At 43.3% G+C, this 21,254-nt stretch overlaps 1 protein-coding gene across 1 annotated transcript in view; it reads left to right on the forward strand.

Annotated features, from left to right (window-relative positions):
• The window catches only part of STAT1 (signal transducer and activator of transcription 1), a 49,931-nt gene that overhangs the window by 21,995 nt on the left and 6,682 nt on the right, over positions 1–21,254 (forward strand). Inside the window, exons 13-23 of the mRNA XM_075608355.1 lie at positions 4,738–4,831; positions 8,278–8,319; positions 9,048–9,131; positions 11,864–11,962; positions 13,072–13,207; positions 14,841–14,893; positions 15,697–15,791; positions 15,920–16,059; positions 19,137–19,322; positions 19,815–19,890; positions 20,087–20,189. Of these exons, the coding sequence (XP_075464470.1) occupies positions 4,738–4,831; positions 8,278–8,319; positions 9,048–9,131; positions 11,864–11,962; positions 13,072–13,207; positions 14,841–14,893; positions 15,697–15,791; positions 15,920–16,059; positions 19,137–19,322; positions 19,815–19,890; positions 20,087–20,189 (1,108 nt within the window). The remainder of the gene's footprint in view (positions 1–4,737; positions 4,832–8,277; positions 8,320–9,047; positions 9,132–11,863; positions 11,963–13,071; positions 13,208–14,840; positions 14,894–15,696; positions 15,792–15,919; positions 16,060–19,136; positions 19,323–19,814; positions 19,891–20,086; positions 20,190–21,254) is intronic.

Below are 21,254 nucleotides of genomic sequence, written 5' to 3' on the forward strand. Positions count from 1 at the left end.
ACAATTCCTAGCAGCAGTAGGGTCTGCTAGACATGTGAGGTGCAAAACCAATAGGGCTGCAGGGATTAAGGCCAGAGCAGAAGATACATTTTATGCGCTCTGCACAACACGCCAGTCGGAGCTGGGACACAGAAGGGTGAGGGTGTGTTCAGGGTATCAGTAGCCCCTGAACTAGGCCAGAAACCCCCTTATAGGCCCCAGATAGGCACAGACTCCCCCATAAGTTTGTGGTTGCTACAGGGACAGGCCCATAAGATAGGGACACTGTCCCTGTAGTTGAATAGTGTCAGGGACACAGCAGGACGCTGTGCAGAGACTTGTGGCCTGTGGTTTGGGCCCAGACAATCACCGCAAGGCAGAGACTATTAAGGTGGGACACTCCAGCTGGAGTCCACCCCACGTAGAGGCGGACGCCATCACTGAAAGCGACAGTGTGCGACCGGACGGATCCATTACCTCAGTTGGTGGTACCAGGTGCGGGAGCACCTGGCAGGTATCATACAGTCAACAAGTGCACCAAATATACACTCTTACTGTGGGCAGCGCTGTCACACACACTTGGGGTGGGAGGAACAATTGGGGCTGGATACTGTTGCCCCCTGCATCCGAGTATTGTGGAGTTAATACATATCTGTGTACACATATGTATGGTGTAGCATGTTCAGTAAACCTGTCAATATATACTGTGTATGTATTTATTGTATTGGGTCCTGTGAAGGGGTTATCCGGCACTACTCGGATCCTTCGCAGTTGGAGACGCTGTCACCGGAACAACCAGGTACACCCCAGGCTCCCAGCAGCAGAGGTTCAGGCCTCCTGTGACCCTCAAAAATACAAAAAACACAGCGCACAACGCTCATAGTGCATTAAATGATATCTTTAGTAACCAAAATAAGGAGGTAAGTATTGTGCGTACATTTAAATAAAATAAACAAGCATTTCAGGGTTATTGTTACCCAAACACCAACGGACGCCCGTGATAGTCTCGTGGCTCTCTCCTTCTCACTCCAACAGCCTCGGTGTAGGGTCTGGATAATCTCCACTCCAATCGCTGGTATTTCAGCCTCTCGCCTTGGGGACCACTCGCATTAGCTTGGGGCGCACGATTATGTAGGGGGGGCGCGAGCAGCTTGCAGGGAAACCTGGGGCGCTCCGTGCTGCTGCTTCTATGTCTGTGTCTTGCAGAGGGGGCGGGGCCAGAAGATCCGTGCTGCTGCTTCTATGTCTGTGTCTTGCAGAGGGGGCGGGGAAATATACACCAAATATACACTCTTACTGTGGGCAGCGCTGTCACACACACTTGGGGTGGGAGGAACAATTGGGGCTGGATACTGTTGCCCCCTGCATCCGAGTATTGTGGAGTTAATACATATCTGTGTACACATATGTATGGTGTAGCATGTTCAGTAAACCTGTCAATATATACTGTGTATGTATTTATTGTATTGGGTCCTGTGAAGGGGTTATCCGGCACTACTCGGATCCTTCGCAGTTGGAGACGCTGTCACCGGAACAACCAGGTACACCCCAGGCTCCCAGCAGCAGAGGTTCAGGCCTCCTGTGACCCTACAGGTAACATGCACCACATTACACTCTAGCTGTCTCATCTCCCAGAGTGTGGGGGAAACAGCATTTGGAGGCACTGCTAAGATTCTGACGTGGGGTGCCCGAATCAGCAGTTAAATTAGAGAAACCAAACTCGACACCATGTACCCTCCCAGCAAGAGGTCCACAACTGGGCCTTACAACTCCACAAACCCCCACGCAGTGGGAGGAGTCCCTGCCCTCACGTCTATGATTATTGTCCGCGACCACGCGAGAAACTCTCGCCAAGATCATAGGTCGAAAATATGACCCCACTTATTGTTGGAGTATCGTACTATTGGCCACAGGGCGAGAAATATGCCTGGAAGATGCCCCATAGGCCCTAAATCAATCAGAGGCCCTGCCTGAGGGTTACCCGCTCATATAACCTGGGTTATCAACTTCTCTGGCAGCGTCAACCACGGGATTCTCCTCAGAGGTCCCCTATCAGGCTGAAGCGTCCACCTCCTCCTACACCCCTGGGGGATGGAAGATTAAAGCCCCAGCCTCAAGTACACTGACCAGGGAAGATTTATTCCTACCCAGGGTAACCTTCACTCCAAGTGCCCTGTTAGGGGCATCCAGCCAAGCCATGACGCAACACCTGTCACCTACCCCCAGCTAGTATGTGAGGTCTTGCACAAACTCCTACCCAAGAGCCCTCATACCCAGTCACCTGTCCACTAGTGGCTCCGTCTTGGGAGTGACTCTACCACAATTAGTAGAAGCCCTAACCATGTCTTCTCAGTCGCAGAACTATAGAAAACTCAAGACCTTCTCCGAGATAACGCCCACACCCGTGGGGGAGGAAGGGTTCGAGGCCTGGAAAGAGCATGCTCTCCAAGTGCTTGATGAGTGGTCCTGCTCCGAGGCTGTCAAGAGACAGCGGCTGGTCGAGTGTCTCCGGCCACCGAATGCACCGGAAACGGAGGGAGAAGTCACCACTCATGAGTTGGTGGAACTCCTAACCCAATCCTACATGGCCGAAGACGACGAGGACGAACTCCTGGCCCAGTTTCGGGCTCTCTGCCAAAAGGAAGGAGCAGAGCTGTCAGCCTTTGTCTGACGGCTACAACTATCGTTATAGACGCTACTCTCCAAGGGAGTCATTCCGACAGCAGTGGTGGACCAGTACCGACTTAAACAACTTCTGAAGGGATCTCTACCCTTACACCGTTTGGCCCTAATGATGCAGTGCGCTCCTCCGGCCACCACACCTCCCAGCTACATGGCTCTGAGCAACTATACTTCCACACCCCCAAGAAAGCCAAAGAGTCCCACAAGGACGAGCCCAAGGGAGTGTCGGCCCCATAGCTCAAGGAGGCTGAAAGTGCAGAGGATGACCCTTCCCCCAAGGTGCATGTTGCCATGTCCAGGATGCCCAGGAAAGGATCTCCCACCTCCAGCACCGAGGCAAACCAGAGTGATATCGTCTGCTACAACTGTGACCAGAAAGGTCACTTGTCTCAGAAATGTCCGGAGCCCCCCCAAAAAAACAACTAGGACATCCAACCCTAAGTCCATCACCTGCAAAGTTCAGTTGGCAGAAACACCTTTCATGTTCTCAGAGAGCACCCCAGTACCAAGTCCCGATGAAACACCCCCATCAGACGCTTACAGTCGCGTGGGACCGGCGGCCATAATACGTGTCCTCGTCGCGGCATATATTCCTCGGCATTGCTGGATACCGGGTTTCAAGTAACAATTATATGCCGACCCTTCTACAACCAACATCTAAAACATCTGCCTCTGCAGTCGGCGGACAAGATGAAGTTGTGGGGACTCAGTAATGAGGACTACCCCATTGGCGGTGTGGTGAAGGTTAGGTTGGATATAGCGCAGCTGAACACTGGCTAGTCTCATACCATGGAAGTGGAGGCGATGATATGCCCCGAACCCAGAGAACATCCAAGCTCCCCGATCATATTGGGGCCAACGCCGATGTGGTGTGCTCAGTGATTCGAGCGTATTTGCAAGAACCCGCCAACTAACAGTCTTCCCTACGGATCCACCCAGTACTGAAGAAAGAGTGCTGCAAAATATCGTCCCATGATGGCTATGGGGATCTCTTCAACCACAATGCTGGGTTAACCAAGATTCCACCAGGGGGAGTGAAGTGCATGGACGCAGTGTGTGTAAGGAATCGGGGAACATGTCCTTTGCGACATGTTCCCTCCTAACCTGTCATCTCTCAAACCTCCGCTCTGGCGTGCGCGCAACCCCGCTCTGCTTACAGAGCGCACGCGCAGCTCTTCTCTCACGTGTGGCGCGCACACGTGACGACGTGTACCGCTCCCCAGCTTCGTGGCAAGTAGTCGTTTAGCCCACTTGTCTCCTGCAGCCAATCCTTGCCTCTGCGGAGGCAGTGCCTCTGCTGCACCTCCTTTGCTACTGGTTCCTGTGTGCTACATAAACCATGCAGTTCCTCTCATACCTTGCTGAGCAAAACTTGTTGTAGCCTTGTGCTCCTGCATCTGTTGTGCCTCGTGCCTTGCTCCTTGTCCTGTATTTTTTTGCAGTTTAACTCCTTTTGTGTACCGACCCGGCTTGACTTTGGAACACCTCTGGATATTAATTTTAGCTACAGGTCAGATTTTTTTTTATTTTTTAGAGAAGTCAATTAGACCAGAATATTTTCGCCTATACTGTACCTGAGCACCATTGTACTGTGCATATGCATAGAATAGATACAATGAGAGGTTACTGAAGTGCAAGAGCAGTAGGGTAGGGAACCATGAGCACCACATACTGTATTACAGTGCCTGTGAGACAACCATCCGTTTCCTCAGGACTGCAAACCGGAATGGGTGCTGAGCTGGCTGTAGCTATTCTACCTTTCTCAATGTCTTGTATAGCGCATACATAAAGGAATCCTGCTCCTATATCCTGTTGTGTATGCTCATAATCTTGGTGTGTGACAAAAAATATGTGGGTTAAAACCTTTGCAAATCTTTGCAAATATCCAAAGTTTCCCTGAAAGATCTCAAAAATGTTTGCCAAATGAACTGTGAGACATTTGCACATCTGTGTCCTTCTAAAGTGCAGGTTGATCATGGATGAGAGTGAACCTCTGAAATCTGAGCAAGAACTTTAACTTTGTCAGTGCTACAAATGAGTTCAATGCTGATTTTTGTCATTTACTTTTATTTGCAGGTTCCGTAAATTTAACATTTTAGGAACACACACAAAAGTAATGAACATGGAAGAATCCACTAACGGGTGTTTAGCGGCAGAATTCAGACATCTGGTAAGTGAATCTTTACAATTTAGAGTGCTTCTACAAAGTCATGTTATGTCCATATAGGTACAGATCTGGAACATGAAACATATCATAACCTAGCTGGTTCCAGATTACATTTTCTACATTTCAAAAAGTGAAAGACTCCGCAAAGACAAAGGATTCTGGGAATGGGCTTGCAAATTCGCAAGGGAGCGAAGCATTAACCTAATCCGTAATCTTGTACAAATGTCAGTCCTGTTCATTAAATGTAGCAATATTGTGTGCATCATAATGAGTTTGCTTAGTATGCTATTATTGATAACCACGTGGTAAATATAAGTAGAGACATGCAAACCTTCCAACTAAATTTGCGAACCTGGTGAGATTTGCCATTTTTACGGAACTTCAAAAAGTGAGCGAGAAAAAGCGTCCTATTTAGTAGGGTATCCATTGTCCTATTCACCTCTCAAAACACTCATCTATACAACACGTCGCAAGATACTCGTAAAGGTACCTGGGAAATTAGTTCTCTCACCAAAAAGTTTGGTAGAACTTTTCAGTTGTTAAAATTGGTAAAATGAGAATCTTCTAAAGTTTGCGCAAAACAGAAATTAAGCAATTTTTGGACCAGTTCGGACATCTCTAAATATAAGAATGTTACAATCTGATACCAATTGAATTCAAGCCTCTGATAACATTTTGTTATAAAAATCCATGCACATCAGGGCTAGAGTGGAGCAAGAACGCTGAATATATTTTGACAGCCGGAACAGTGTTCCGGCAGTTATGCGGCCACTCTGCCTCCTTTCCCAAGCCCTACCTGGGGAACGTGGGTGCAGAGCTTGTCAGTGACCTTGCTGGCGGCAGAGGGGGCTTGCCACAGCGATCTGAACCCACAAGTTAGGCCTAGCCGGAAGATGGGGCACAACTTCTGGTATTGCCTGGGTGGGCCCACGTCCTTGCGTGGCTTGGGTAACGACAAGCTCTGCACCAACATTCCTCAGGTAGGGTCCGGAGAGAGGGTGTAAGAGAGTAAAGACGAGGGGCGTGGGGGTATAAGCGTAAAAACAGTAAGGGGGGCTGTGAGTAAAAACGGAGTGTGGGAGGTGAGTAAAAACGAATGTGGATGGTGCGAGTAAAACATGGAGGGGGTAGGGGGGTAAGAGTACAAATGATGGGTGTGTGAGTAAAAACAGAAGGGGGTGGGAAGAGTGTTTAGAGACAAGAAGGGGGTGAGTTGGGGGGGAATGTAGGAGAGAAGCTGGTGAGGAGGGGAGCATGTGGGGGAAAACTGGTGGGAAGGGGAGTATGTAGGAGAGGAGTTTGTGAGATGCTGGAGGGGCGCTTGTAGGGGCGAAACTGGAGAGGAAGGGAACATGTGGGGGAGAAGCTGGAAGGGAGAAACTGGGGAGCATGTGGGGGAGAAGCTGTTGAAACATTGAGCATGCACCATAGAGAGCTGGAAAGGAAACTGAAAACAAGGAATTTTTTAAATGGCAGTGTTTAAAATATTATGGGGAAAAAGAATTCCTATACTTTTTTAGGCCTCTAATGAGTTGTACAGACGGTCCTCAGTCATCCAACGGATTCCGTTTAGCAAACTGCGGTAGATAGTGAAACCGTAGGATGGCGAATCCCATGTTAATGAGCGGCGGATAATCCCTTCCGATGTCGGATCAGTGAAATGCATTGTGATAGGGAGAAGGAGCGGCTAAGTGAGTAAAGATACTGACTGGCACTGAGAGTTTGAAGCAGGGGAACTTGGTTCAATTCCCGGTGTCGGCTCCTTGTGACCTTGGGCAAGTCACTTTATCTCCCTGTGCCTCAGGCACCATGTAGGCGGACGCTCACAGAGGTATGCAAGGGAGACTGGTTATGGTGAAATTAAATAAGGCTTTTAATTGCGCCTGTTTCCTTAACATCAGGAAACCATCCAAACAAGGGGTAAACAAAGCTTCTAATCACTTGGGAGTATTTCTAGTGAAATACTATGCAGTCCACAACTCCCTTTAGATAAGCATGTCTCCCAGCCCCAAACATATATCATGAAATGAGCAGATATAAAAAGTCTTATAAATGAAAGTCTTATCTGTTCCTTGTGGTTTGGAGGGAAAATCTTCTCTGTTCCTGGTTGCTACCTTTTCCTCAGGGTTTGTCAGCATTCGGGTTTAGAAGTTTCCCCTTTGTCTTGAAAGCAGCACTGCTGTTTCTTCTGGCAGGCTCAAGACAACTGTCCCCATGCTCAGTCTCACAAGTTGTGTGAGATTCAGGAACAAAATCTCCCTTTCTGTTTCAAGGGCAGGCTTTTCTAAGCAACCTAATCAGGCAGGTGGTGTTTGTTAATTGACTACCAGCAGTTAACCATCACACTGCTGGATTAGAGGCATATTTCCTGAACAGGGATAACTCCCCTGTTACACACCAAAACATAGATTGTAAGCTCTACGGGGCAGGGACATGCCTGCAAAATGTCTCTGTAAAGCGATACGTAAAACTAGCAGCGCTATACAAGAATTTCTTCTTATTATTATTATCCATCGGATAATCCGTTCGTCAGAAAACGAAACGACGGATAGTGAGGACCACCTGTACTACTACATTGATTGTCCCAGTTCAATCCTTTACTGACATGTAGCATTTTCCATACTGTTTATATATTTACTTAGTGAATAATTGTTGCAAACTTGATACATAACTATAATACCCACAGAAAGCCATGGAAGTGTGTGTATTTGTACCTGTATTGCCACAGATTTTGATAACAAACCACTAAATAATAAAATATCCATTAACGTTCATTCAATGTGATTTTATTTTTCCGTAAGTGGCTGACTGATTTAATTACTATTGATACCCTTTGTGCATTAGTAACTCTTTTATACACAGCCTCGTGAAGCTGGTAGCTTGATCACCAGACAACGGAGTCTATTCCCTATATTTAATATGCTGTGAAGTGACTTCCCAGAGCTGGAGAACAGTTCAGCTCCATCTAAATGTGTGGAGCTAAAGTCTTTCCAGCACAGGGATGCATCATCTTTAATAGGGGTCTGTGTATCTGCAGAAGGTACGCGAACCCAGTAATACTGCACTAGAATCCCATTCATTTCTTAGGACCAAACTAGTGCAAACAAAAAACTGCACATGGTTAATCAGTTTTGCTGCTGAGAATCTTTGCTAAATATACCTTACTATGTTCATGGCAGGTAAAAACAACAAATCAGTAGAGATAATGTGCCATATTTACTAAGCCGTGCTAACCGATAAGACACCTTGCAACACAGCTTAGTAAAATGAGTAGGCTGCAAGGTGTCTTCCACCAGGTAAGGTATCTTATGGAGTAACACCGCTTAGTAATTCTGGCCTTTTTTAGCCATTTCGCATGAAACGCTCACGTTAAACCTTTTGTATAGAAGTATGTTGTTTTCCAGATCATTAAACAGAGCACTTACTGTCCTCATGTTTTTGCATTTTAGCAACTAAAAGAACAGAAGAATGCAGGAAGCAGAACTAATGAGGTAATGTGAACAGTTTATGGGTCTGTACATAACATCAAGCTGATGTGGGCATTAGAACTGTCCACATTTGACCAATGAAGATAAGCTCCATGCTGAAGATAAACTGCGCTGTTCCATTATAATGATACAACCTGTAGGATATATTGATGGACAAATATTCTGTTTTGACAATGCTACTTAAAAGGGCAATCCAGACCATATTATCTAATACTACAGAACTGATATTTATTTATTTTTAAATATAGGATTTTTCATGTTTTGCTGCTTTAACAATGGAGCAACACACAAGCTGAATATGATACATCCATACATGATACATCCTTAAAATATTTGTGCCTGCTAATGACTCATCCTGACACTCCCCAAATACCAACCCAGAGCTAAAATTGGAGGAAGTATCATACTATATTGGAACAAAAATAAGCAAATAAAATTACTCTTTTTGGCCAGTATAAAACTTAATTCTTTGACGTTACTCCCCAGTGCTTGCGTAGAGTTTAGCTCCACTTAAATGAATGGGATTAAAATGTTCTCCGGCACTTGGATGTCGCTTCACAACATTAGCATAAGGGCCAACTGTGATTCTTAAATGCCTCAATACATCTCCACTTCAGACTTCACCTTGACATCAGATAAGCGTGAATGATCTTTTAAAGTTCCTGTTATTTATACTACATTAATTATATTACATGATGTTATATATTGTCTTTTCTGAATGCTTACTTTAGGGGCCTCTGATTGTTACTGAAGAACTTCACTCCCTCAGTTTTGAGACACAGCTCTGTCAGCCAGGACTAGTGGTGGATTTGGAGGTAAGTTTATTGGAGGTGTGTGTGTGTTATATATATATATATATATATATATATATATATGTGTATGTATATATATGTATGTATGTGTATAAATGACTATTTTACTAGTGAAATGTTCGGTACATGTTAACATTTCTCCATGTGACACTCCCACTTGCTCTGAATTGGTATGAAACCAGTCCAAAACTGCTTATTTCCCCTCCCCAACTGTTTGTTATCCACAACAGGGGAGCACAAGATGATACCCAAAAATTACAAGAGATAAACACAACATAGTGCAGTGTGTACCAAAAGCTGTTGGATCTCTAAGAATGGGGTGAATAGGAATATTACTCACATATTTCCAGAAGATCGGAAGCCCTTCAAAAACCGTGGCAAATACTGGATAGTCTGGATCTTGATCCAGACTATCCAGTAACTGCCACAGTTTTGGAAGGACTTTTGATCTTCTGGGAATATGTGAGAAATATTCATTTTCACCCCATTCCCAGAGATCCAACAGCTTTTTGTACGCACTGCACTATGTTGTGTTTGTGACTGTAACTTTGTGACAGGCTATTAATAATAATCACCAAAAATTTAACTGGGTTGAACTGAACGAGGCTTAGATATGATAAAATATAATTTATTTCTTGAATAAGGTGAACACAACAAGATAGCACAAATAACAACAAAATATAACACTTACTTCAGATGGAATGATCAAACAGTCATAATTCTGGACTGGCAGTTCATACAGCCATCTTCAAAAATCACCAAGACACGAAAGACAATTGAGTAAGGGCTGATCCTGGTTTAAATACCATTTCAAACCCCTCTCTTAACCCTAGGCGCCGAGTTGGCTAGAAAAACTCTTTGAAGTAGATTGTAAGTGTAAAGGATGACACTCCCAAACCACTCAACTTCCTTTGTTCCGGCCCTAGTATAAACAATCAGAGCAGTTAACTTTTGATCACTTTGGATCACAGGGCTATGCCAATTCTTCAGGATGCCCTTCCTGCCCTATTTAGCATAGCAGATGGAGTCTGCATTTTCAGAGCAGATCCAAAATCCCATATACACTTTAATATTTTCACATATTAATAAGTTCCGTTCTGATGGGTCCAGTGGGTCGAAATCTGCCAATTATTAAAGCCTACATATTGGCCAAATTTCAACTCTGCGACCTCCAGAACCGGAGATACAGAAATGCACTTTAACACATTTTTAAAATACAGGATTCTTCCCTTTAAAAAATGAATCTCTGTTTTTCACTCTTTCCCCATTGAAATCAACGGGGTCCGCCGCCATAGCGTTGAATGGCGGGCTCCGCCGTTGCCGTCAATGGGGTTTCCCGCCATAGGCTTTCAATGGAGAAACCGCTGCCATTGAAGCCTATGGGAAAATCCAACAAACTTTACATTCGTCCATACTCCGTCTGGTTGTTCGGAGAGGGCTGGGAAGGGTCATACATTAAAGCCAGAACCTTGGCTACATGCCACCCAAATCCCATCCCTCTGGTCATTCCAGAACCGGAGATATGGACTTACCTTTTTCATCATTTTACACTTAGTCGTTTTTACGACACGCGGCTTTTCCCCATTGAAATCAATGGCCGGCGCCGCCATAGACAATGCATGGCGCACGCCGCCATTAGATTCAATGGGACCTCCGCTCCGCCATTGAAGTCAATGGCGCGACACTCCTTCTCCGCTCGACCCCTTACGGGGGTCTCTCATTCCTGGACCCGGTGTGGATCGTGTGTGGGGGTTCCTAGGAGCTAGGGGCAAAAAGATCTTTATTCCCAGGGGCCCTAGAACCTAAGATTCCCACGCCAATTGTCTTTGAACTTGACCAAAGTGATTAAACTCTTTTGAAAGACATTGTATCCGCTTTTGCAGTCTGCGGTTTGGATGGCTGCCAACCTGTTCCTCGAGGCCGGTGTTGAGGAATCTCCATTGAAGTCAATGAGCCCATTGACTTACAATGGGAAACCGCCGCTCCTCCTCTCGGACGCCACCTGCTGGTCGTCGCTGGAAAACAGGTCCAAAACCGCTATTTCTGCCATTAGAACGCATGGAGGCTCAATGGCGACCTATGGCCGGCTGCAAAATAGAGCCTGAAAAGGCGGGAAAAGGGAACAAAGGGCTATAATCACTAAATTAACATTAACCCCTTCCCTCCCGCATCAACCCTAGTGTATGTGTGAGTGCAAACACCAGGATGAGACATTATATTTACTCAGGGGAATAAACATTTGGATACTGAAGCAAGGTAAAAACACATTACTGGCCCTCAGTCCAGTTAACCCCTTGCTTCCCAAGTGAGAGTAGGGGGTGGCCAAATGGGGTGTAACCCCTTTAATCCCAGGCCAAACCCCCTCTATCATGACAGTGTTGTTTTTTTTTTCTTGTAATTTTTGGGTACCATTTTGTGTTCCCATGTTGTGGATAATAAACGTTTGGAGAAGAATTTGTGGAACAGTTCTTTTTAGGAGTTTGAGCTGCAGTTTCATGATTTTCTTTTCATATCACATGCACTATTTTATATATATATATATTTTAAATCACATTAATGGTTCATTATATTTCATTTCACTTTGAATTTTCTCACTATTGTTACATATACAATCTGTGCTTCTAAGGATGACGTTTCTCATTTATTAAATCTTTAGTTTTGTGTTGTCACATGGTCAATGGGGGAGGAACGCCATTTGTAACACTTTTTGCACCATTATTTCTCCTCCCCGCCAGACCGCATCACTTCCTATTGTGGTAATTTCCAATGTCAGCCAGCTTCCCAGTGGCTGGGCCTCCATTTTGTGGTACAACATGCTGACCACTGAAACAAAGGTAAGTCCGCTAATGTCAGCACATTAAAATCTTAATTTGAATGGTGTGAAGATATGTACTGTAAGCAATAGAATTTATCAAATAAATAAAGTGACTGAACAAACACAGAATATGATGCTGTCATTACAATCTGCACATCATCACACATCATTTAAAATTTGGAGCAAAGTCCTTGACATATTGACACAAGGATATTTACCATTTGTGTACATTCTGCTCCAAATTTACCTTGATATGTCACCCATTTTAAATTGCGGCAGAAGTTTGTGACCCACATTCTCAAAATATGTTGATAACCGGTTTTGGATCACATTTACCAAGCAGTGCAAAGCTGTAACCTTATAACCCATTTAGCGGAGTCAGGACCAGACAGATTAAACCAATAGGCCCATATTTACTAACTGGTTCTCAATCCGATCCTTCTATACACTGTTGGCACATCCCCTGTGTGAGCATCTTTAGCATTCAGACACCTCGCTGTGTGTGGAGTGTCCATCACCTCACTTCTGTCCTCCACGCGTTTCGTTTCCGGAGTATCGTTTCATCACGTACCCAGATTCCCGAGCTGCTCTATGCCAAGCACCATACTGTTCCTACGCATTTTGCGCGGTATCCACTTCATCAGGTGTTGGCAGTACTGTACTAGAGTGCTATATATATGGCCCAAATCTCTCTGATTGGTGCAAATATCTACATAAATAATTCTCCAAATAGAGTGTGTGTGTGTGTGTGTATATAGATTTATTAATACATGTGCTATACTACCTTTCTAATGGTTTCAATGTTATATTAAGTCGATCTCACATTTATATTGAGAATACTGTAGATCACAAAATATTGAGCATATCACCAAATATTTTGTTCTGTCAATTTTTTTCTATCACTCGTGTATTGGCACAGACCATTAGATTAAGTGTTACTTTGTTTTTTGCTGGTGATGGTTTCTTACCAAGTGAACATGCTTCACCCCCCCCCCCCCCCAACCCTATTTTCTCAATAAAATACAAAGATTGTGTGTTTATTTGTAAAACTGTAATCATTCTCTTACTGTAACTAGCTTTGTGCTCAGAGGTGTTCAATATTGTTGGTTGATGATCTTTCTCCTTTAGAATCTGTCCTTCTTCTTGAACCCGCCTGCAGCCAGATGGGTACAGCTGGCTGATGTGCTGAGTTGGCAGTTTTCCTCTGTAACCAAACGAGGACTCAATATGGAACAGCTGACCATGCTGGGAGAAAAGCTGTTAGGTACGATTTAATGCTGATATAACCTGATCTCCGTAGACTGAGGTCCGTATCTGGACCATGAGTCTTTCAAGCTATTTATAAATGTTGTGACATGATTAATAAAATGTTGTACAGGTTGCTTTATTCTTACTGAGTAGCAGCAGCCTTTTCCATTTATATACAGTATGCTCTAAAAATAGGCATGGCCAGTCTTTCAGTGTATGCCTTATTAGAAGAGGCACTGCAATATTTGGGCAATTTCTTATTTGACCAAAGTGTACTAATGGCAGTGACATGTTTAATGTGTTTCATCTGGGCCAGGGGTCTGCAAACCTGTCCTCAAGAGCCGCACACAGGCCAGCTTTTATGGCCCAGTCAAGCACTGAGACACTGATCGAGCCACCTGTACTGAAACAGGGATATCCATAAAAGCTGGCCTGTGTGCGGCTCTTGAGGACAGGTTTGCAGACCCCTGATCTGGGCGATTGATGCCCTTTTAATCCAAATCTGACAAATATACTGTAAGTATTTAAAACTGTATTTTTATAACTGATGTACATAAATATGGTCCTTCCATTAGTGCCCACTCCGAACACGGAAATGGAGGCGTCTGACTTGGTTGCTCTACTTGTGTGGGACCAGGCCCCCATTTGTTGCTTTGGGATCATTATCGGTATTACCCCAGTATCACTAGGCCCATATGGGAATCCTGGTGGGTCCTTTGCCAGTGACCACAATACCTTTGGCCTGTTTGGGAACTGCCACTTCCAAAGAGACTGAGAGGATTATGAATGCGGATTCACAGTTAGAGCCGATCCGCCAACACCCATGAGCCTTCTTTCCTGTGGCCCTCTATGGCCAAATCTGTTCAATAATTTGGAGTCCATTAGCCTTCTCTTAGGGACAGTGCCCCTTAAAGTTAGGATCCTATCTACAACATAATAAATCAGGGGTAGTCTGGTCTATGCTACTACTTTATGAACATCCCTATCTACTCTTTACGAGGCTCCTCCTCTTGTCCTCTGGGAACGTAACCTTCTTAAACCTTCCCCTCCTCTATATAGAATCTTGTCATGATCCCATGGCAACAAGGTGGAGCCTGATAAACCCCAAACCTCTAGTAACCCCTTAGGAGGTTGATTTTTTTTAATGCAGCAATCCGTTGTAATTGCCATATTTCTGTTTTATTGCAAGTTCTTTTATTACTTCCAGAACTCTTCTTGTCCTTTCCAATGCTGTTTTCATTTTTTTAATTCAATGCTCCGTTCAGGAGATATGTGTTTTGAAGTATAAAGTGTCTGCCAGGTTAAAATGGAGCGCTCCACAGAGCCCAGTGCAATCTATAGGTTACTATGTTAACCTCAGAAGCCAGAGAATTAAAACAAACATGATTTTGAACATAAATAAAAGACCAGGATATGATCAGGGGATAAGATAGTAACCTTATATGAGTTCAACCTATAGGCTTTTGGGCGGGATTGCTGTTTTAAATGTTTTTCGAAATAAATAAATAGGTTCAACTTCAAATGTTTCTGCATCATTTTGTCCCCACAAAAAATGCTTCCACTGAGAGAGGCTCCCTTATTTTAATGGTGTTCAAAAATGTAATTTGTAATATTGCATTTGTATTTTGGTTTTCTTGATCTCTCTCCAGGTCCAAATCCAAGCAGTGGGGATGATCTTATTCCATGGACTAGATTCTGCAAGGTAAGTTTTATGTTTCAAGCAGAAATTAAAAAAGTTCTGGTGGTTAAAAAATAAATTACAAAAACCCTCCACATACAGTAGACCGTAAATAATACCACTTGTGGTGCATTTGTAAGTCTCCGACAACCTTGTCTTTCTCCATTATCACTTGGCAAACAGAAAGAGGCAAACAGTGCTTTCACTGCAGCCAGGGATTCTGAGTAATACGGTTCCATGTTAAAATGGGTAAGCAGTAAAGATGGACACACTGTGCTTTACCCAGAATCCCTGTCTGTTGCCACCTTGGGCCCAGGACCAATGGCAAATCAGCCATTGATTGTACCACAGAGTTCATGATGCTTAATTGTGGGATTCTACATTTACTAATCAATCTTCTGTTATAAAGCACCTTTTTGGCACTGGAAGACACTATTCAAGTCAATTGGGCTGTCTCTTCCACTGCAAAAAGGTGTCTTATGGCAGAAAACTGCATAGTAAATGTTAAGGTACGTTTTTCTTGAGTTTGGTATGGGCCTTAATTCTTTTATTTACGACCAATACAAAAGGGAAGGGAAATACAAACCGCATATATTAGCAGCTTAGTGCATTTAATTGACTGCAGTATCATCTTAAAATGGCTTTACGGCTCTAAATTGGCTGCCGGAAACTGGCTGAATCCGGTGACCTTATTGTTTTGGCTTTGTATTGAGGAATCATTTTCCGGGCAATTTTAAATGATGCCAGGTGGCCCCAAATAATTTAGTACTTAAAACAACATGATTTTAGGAACTGATGCTTAAACACACTGTCGTTTTTACTGTTAGGAAAACTTAAATGAGAAGAATTTTCCCTTTTGGCTTTGGATTGAGGGCATTCTAGAGCTGATTAAAAAGCATCTCCTGTGCCTGTGGAATGATGGGTAAGGATGTGTTTAATTCATGTTGGGATTGTGAACGTTTTATAGAAGTTGTTCGGATATGATCGTGTTCTTTATATTTTCATGGGCAGTATCCCTTAAACTGTTTTTCTCTCCCCCCATGTAAACAGCCGCATTGAGGGCTTCATTAGCAAAGAAAGAGAGCGTGGTCTGTTAAAGGAAAAGAGTCCTGGGACATTTTTGTTGAGATTTAGTGAAAGCAGCAGAGAAGGAGCCATCACTTTCACCTGGGTGGAAAGATCACAAAATGGTAAGGAAAATGCTCTATCGATATTATTAGAAGGAAAATCCAAAATTGCTATTTGTATCTGACAGTGTAACTCATAGCATGCTGGGGATCTTCCATTATTGAGAGCATGTGATTGGTGGTTGCAACCCACCCCCTGATGACTGATGCCAGGAGAGTGGAAATAATAATAGAAAGTTTCAGATACATCAAGGATTTCAACATGGTGTAGGGGGGAAGCTTTTTTGGGAGGACTAGGCTAGACTAAGAAGTCACGCTCTGAAACTTGAGAGCGGGAGGCTCTGGAAATGTGAGTAAGTATTTCTTCACAGAATGAGTGGTGGATTCACGAAATAACCTCCAAACAGACGAGGTAGAGGCTAATGCAGTAAGGGAGTTAAAAAATGCTTTGGACAGACACAAAGCTATCTTAAATATGAAAGAAAGTAAAAAAAAGTCGCTGAAGAGGAGAGTGGGCAGATTAGGTGGCCAAGTGGTTCTTACCCTGTTTCAGTGGAAGAGGAAATAGTCATTTGTAAAGATCACATTCACAGGTCCTTGTGATCTCTGAACGTGATCTTCCCTAGAAATAAGAAAGAAACTGATGATGGCCAGTGGACATTGCAAGGGTCACTAGCGTACCTGCCCTTCCGACATCCAGTGGACATCACAAGGGCACCCAAAAGGTGCATAGGCTCATATTTAATATGATTGTGAGTCTGTCTTCCTATCCTAGAGAATTGTTATACTCTCTTCATTTGGATGGAACTGAACTCTTTCTCAGCACGGGGGGTTACACCTTCGTAGCATATTGAACAGGGGTGATAGAATCAAGAAGAGGAAGGACAAGACTGCTACTGTGCAGATTCCTGCTGGCAAGACATAGGGAAGATGTCATAGAATGATGAGGTTGAGAGGCAGCCATCTTTGATTTGTGATGTCATTTGGAATTTTAAGGCTGAACTGCCTAGAAATGAATAACTCATTTCCCTGCCTTCTTCTGGAATAGCACTAACCTGTTATTTTTCTCTTTTGTCAAATTAATTTTGAAGAAAAGTTTGTGTTTTTGTGCAGAAGAAGCTGAAGCCAGAGGGATTAATGGTGAATTGCAGTATACCTCATAAATGACATCACAAATGAAACCTGACTAACTCCGAATAAGAAAATAAGGCTTCCACAATTATTCGATTCTTAATTTCATTTTGTATAATTCTGATAGATTATAACGTGCTTATTTTTACATATGTATAACTTTACTTTAAACAGCACATATTATTATATACTGTATGTGGCACCCCTTTGGTGCCACAGGGGAATGTATCACGTTTATTTGCAATGTCTTACAATCCCCCATGGAGGAATAATACCACATACCAGGGGTGGGAAAACTCTTCTCCCTGCGCTCGGCTCCGGCATCTCGTGACACGGGTTGCTATGGCGACGTGTTGATGGAAAGCTACGGTAAGTAAAGTCACAGAGGCCTCGCGCGATCCCCAGCATTTCATTTAAATGCCTTCGGGAAAGCGCTGGGCCTCTATAACCGCCGCGCCCCCCAGTTTGTGCACCCCTGCCATACACGATGCACCTTATTATCACAAAACTGGTATGCTCCATTTGACATAATTTTTTTTTTTCCATCTGGAACCGAGATTTAACAAACTAAATTGCAGAAGATGTGTGGCTTTGCAATGAGAACGCAACTCCCCGCTGAGTTGCGGGTGTATGAAACATTTGAATAATATTTTGGCAGCTGTATGAGTAGATTGATTGATTAGCTCTGACTATTGTCATGAATACAAATAAACCTGAGTTTTCCATATCTAAAAGCTGTGCTTTAAAGGGATAGTACCACAGAGCGTGTAATAATAAAAACGTTTTCTTTTAAAGGAACAATCCAGATGGGCAATTTTATTTATTTATTTTGCATTTTTTTTTTTTAACTTGGGAATGAAGCAGGGGGTCTCTGGAGCTGATCCCCCTTTCATTTCAACTCCGGGGACCTCCTGCTTCCTGAGATTCTTGGCTCCGTAGAGTGTGCCGGTATCTCCTGCAAATTTAAAGCACCCGCGTCACGTAGGCCAATAGGAAGCAGCGCCAGATAGCGTCACGGCTTACTATTGGCCTGCAGGACATGGGAGCTTTGAAAAATGGCCATTACGTGATCCCTGCTAGCCGAGTGGAGGGGCTACCGGTCTGAATCTCCAGAAGCAGGGGGTCCCCAGAGCTGAAATGAATGGAATTCAGCACCATAGGAGACCCTTTGCTTTAATCTTATGTTACAAAATAACACATTTTTCCCCCAAAAAAAATCACGCTTTTATTGCCTCTTGAACAACATATGTATGTAGTCTTGGAAAGATGCAATCCCCCTGAAAAGTCAAATTTTCACTTATTTGCGTCTTGTTTTAAAATGAGTACGTTTCTACTTTTTGTGCTATCATCGGTAGTCAAACAAAACAACAAAATAAAAAATGTATGTAAGTTGTATATACAGGTAATTTGTTGATCCAAACGGTCTTATCTCAAAAGATTGTAAGGACACTATAAAGCAATTGGTTACTACAAGGGTCATATTTAGTAAGAAGTGCTACTCCATACAATAATACATCTTCAATACTGAAAGGCGCCTTATGACCCCATTCAAGGGAATAGTCCAAGGGCCATATTTACCCCGTTAATTTCAACTCCAGGGACACTTACCTCCGTAGCGGTGCTGGTATCTCTGCAGCCAGGGAACTTGTGGGCCTAACAAAATGGCGGCATTTAAATTTCCCGCGGGCCAATAGGAAGCCGTGACGTCCTCCCTTGAGGCTTTAAACTCCACTGAGATACCGGCACCCCCTACTGAGGTAAGTATCTCCGGAAGCAGGGGGCACCCCGGGGGGGGGAATTATTGGGGTTCATCCCCGGAGACCCCCTGCTTCAATCCAGTAATATAAAAAAGTAAAAATAAAGCGAGCAATGTAACCTGTACTGCTGCTTTAACCTATTGAGCTGCCCATTTTAAATTGTACTGTTTGTGAGGAAATGGCTTCCGTAACATTAGCTTTTAAATTAAAGTTGCATTTTTCTTTTGTTTCTTTTTTTATTTTTTATTTCAGAGCCTCAATTCCATGCGGTGGAGCCATATACAAAAAGGGAGCTTTCTGCTGTGACCTTTCCTGACATAATTCGCAGCTATAAAGTGATGGCAGCGGAAAATATTCCAGAGAATCCTCTAAGGTTCCTGTATCCGGATATCCCAAAAGACATGGCGTTCGGGAAATATTACTCTAGGACAAAAGAAGGTCGGTGTCTGCTAGTCATACTCCACATGGCAGATCATAAGTAGATGTGGTAGAAAAATGTTGGGAATCTCTTGATTTTACATTAGTGTCTCTTGGTCTGCGGGAACTTTCCAGGTGGAGATGGGTAATATACTGATATGATAGTAATATTGCGATAATGGACCATGATATAATAATAATAATAATACCATCAGTCAGCAATGGGGAGTCATTGACGTTTTAGGGACAGCTATAGTGATGCACAGTTTTTAAGCCATAGAAGCAGCACTCGACCCCCCACATCACGAGAATAGCGACACCCCTAATCCCCTTGTTATTAGCAGCACCCTTCGTTCACTCCCCACCCGCGGAGGATAGGCACACCCCTCCTTCGCTGCCCCATCCCCAACAGGAGAGCAGCACCCCTTCTTCAGTATCATACAGGCTGTAGTAGTATGTGTTTGGGAAGATTTTATGTCGTGAATGTTTTTGACCAGCTTTATATCATTCTAGCACCTGAACCAATGGACCAGGATGGACCCAAAGGAACAGGATATATTAAGACTGAGTTAATTTCAGTGTCTGAAGTGTGAGTACTTTTAGTATTGCTAAACAATTATTACTACTGTGAAGCACTATGTACATTAATGGCGCTATATAAATAAAGACATACATTACAATACAATCATATTTTCATAAACACCGTCATTTTAGTTTTACCTAGAAGCAATTGAAGTCATCCGGCTTACCTGAGCTCTTATTTGCTTACTACCTGCATGTTGTAGGCATCCCTCCAGACTTCAGACAACAGAACATCTCCTGCCAATGTCCCCTGAGGAATTTGATGAGGTGACTCGTTTAGTGGGACCTGACGAATTCGACACTGTGGTGGGTATCTTGAGAAAAAAAATTACTTTGTCGTATACAGATCAGAGCTCTCACTTACAAAAATGGGGCACAAGATGAGCAACTGTCAGAAGCATTAGTTCACTATTTTCCTCAAATATGTTTTATAATCCACATTACATAGTTCTCATTCGGGGTTGTACATTCATAAAGTCGGCCATATCGCTTCTGCACTTTGCTCCTGATGCATCAAACGTAGTTATGGTATTGCAATCGTGCCTTGTAGAATCCCATCCTTTGACGTTTGTTTGAATTCTAAAAATATATATATTTTGAACTACAAACATTTAAGGCAACTTTGTTAGGAAGACATGAATGAAAGTAGCTTTGTTCTAGAAGTCGAAATGAAGAAAAGATATTACGAATCATAATTAAATACTCTTATTAATATATCTCCCTTATCTTAATGTATCAGTGAACTCCTATCTCCTCCATATAACCTCTTCCCATGATGCTTGTTTCACTATACTGTAGAGGCAACATCGGTATAAGGTATCTTCTATTTATGTTAGCGATTTAATATTTCAGCAGCAATAGTTTGTTTATGTGCGTCATAAATAGACGTATTGAGTTTGGGTACACAATCTGTATGAGTCAACGTCGGCGTGAATTTCCCATTATCTCTCCCAGCATCCTTTGGTGACATTGATCATGCTCTGCTCTTTTGTACATTGCCACCATAAGATTTCCCCCAGATTTAGCTGCTTAAATTCATCAGTTTCCTTTACTGCCAATGCAATGCATTTATCAGTGCAGAACAGTGCATTGTTGGCCATTGTGGAAGCAAAGACAGACATTGCAACATCATAAAACACTGATCTCTGTGCTTCAATGAATGGCATACTATATTGTATATTGACAGTCCATTATTGGCATAGTGAACAATATTTTGTAAGTGTTGTATATTTTTTTTCTCCATGTAAAAAATTTAAGAATATTGTTGAAACAAGAGTGAAAGTGCCTGCTCATTGTGCGATGGAGTATGGTCCAGCCACACAGCTGATACAATTAAGGTTTCAGAGTGTGGATGTTAGGGTGTGTGAGTTA

This window comes from Ascaphus truei, chromosome 7 (genome assembly GCF_040206685.1).
Source record: "Ascaphus truei isolate aAscTru1 chromosome 7, aAscTru1.hap1, whole genome shotgun sequence".
Classification (NCBI taxonomy): Eukaryota; Metazoa; Chordata; class Amphibia; order Anura; family Ascaphidae; genus Ascaphus; species Ascaphus truei.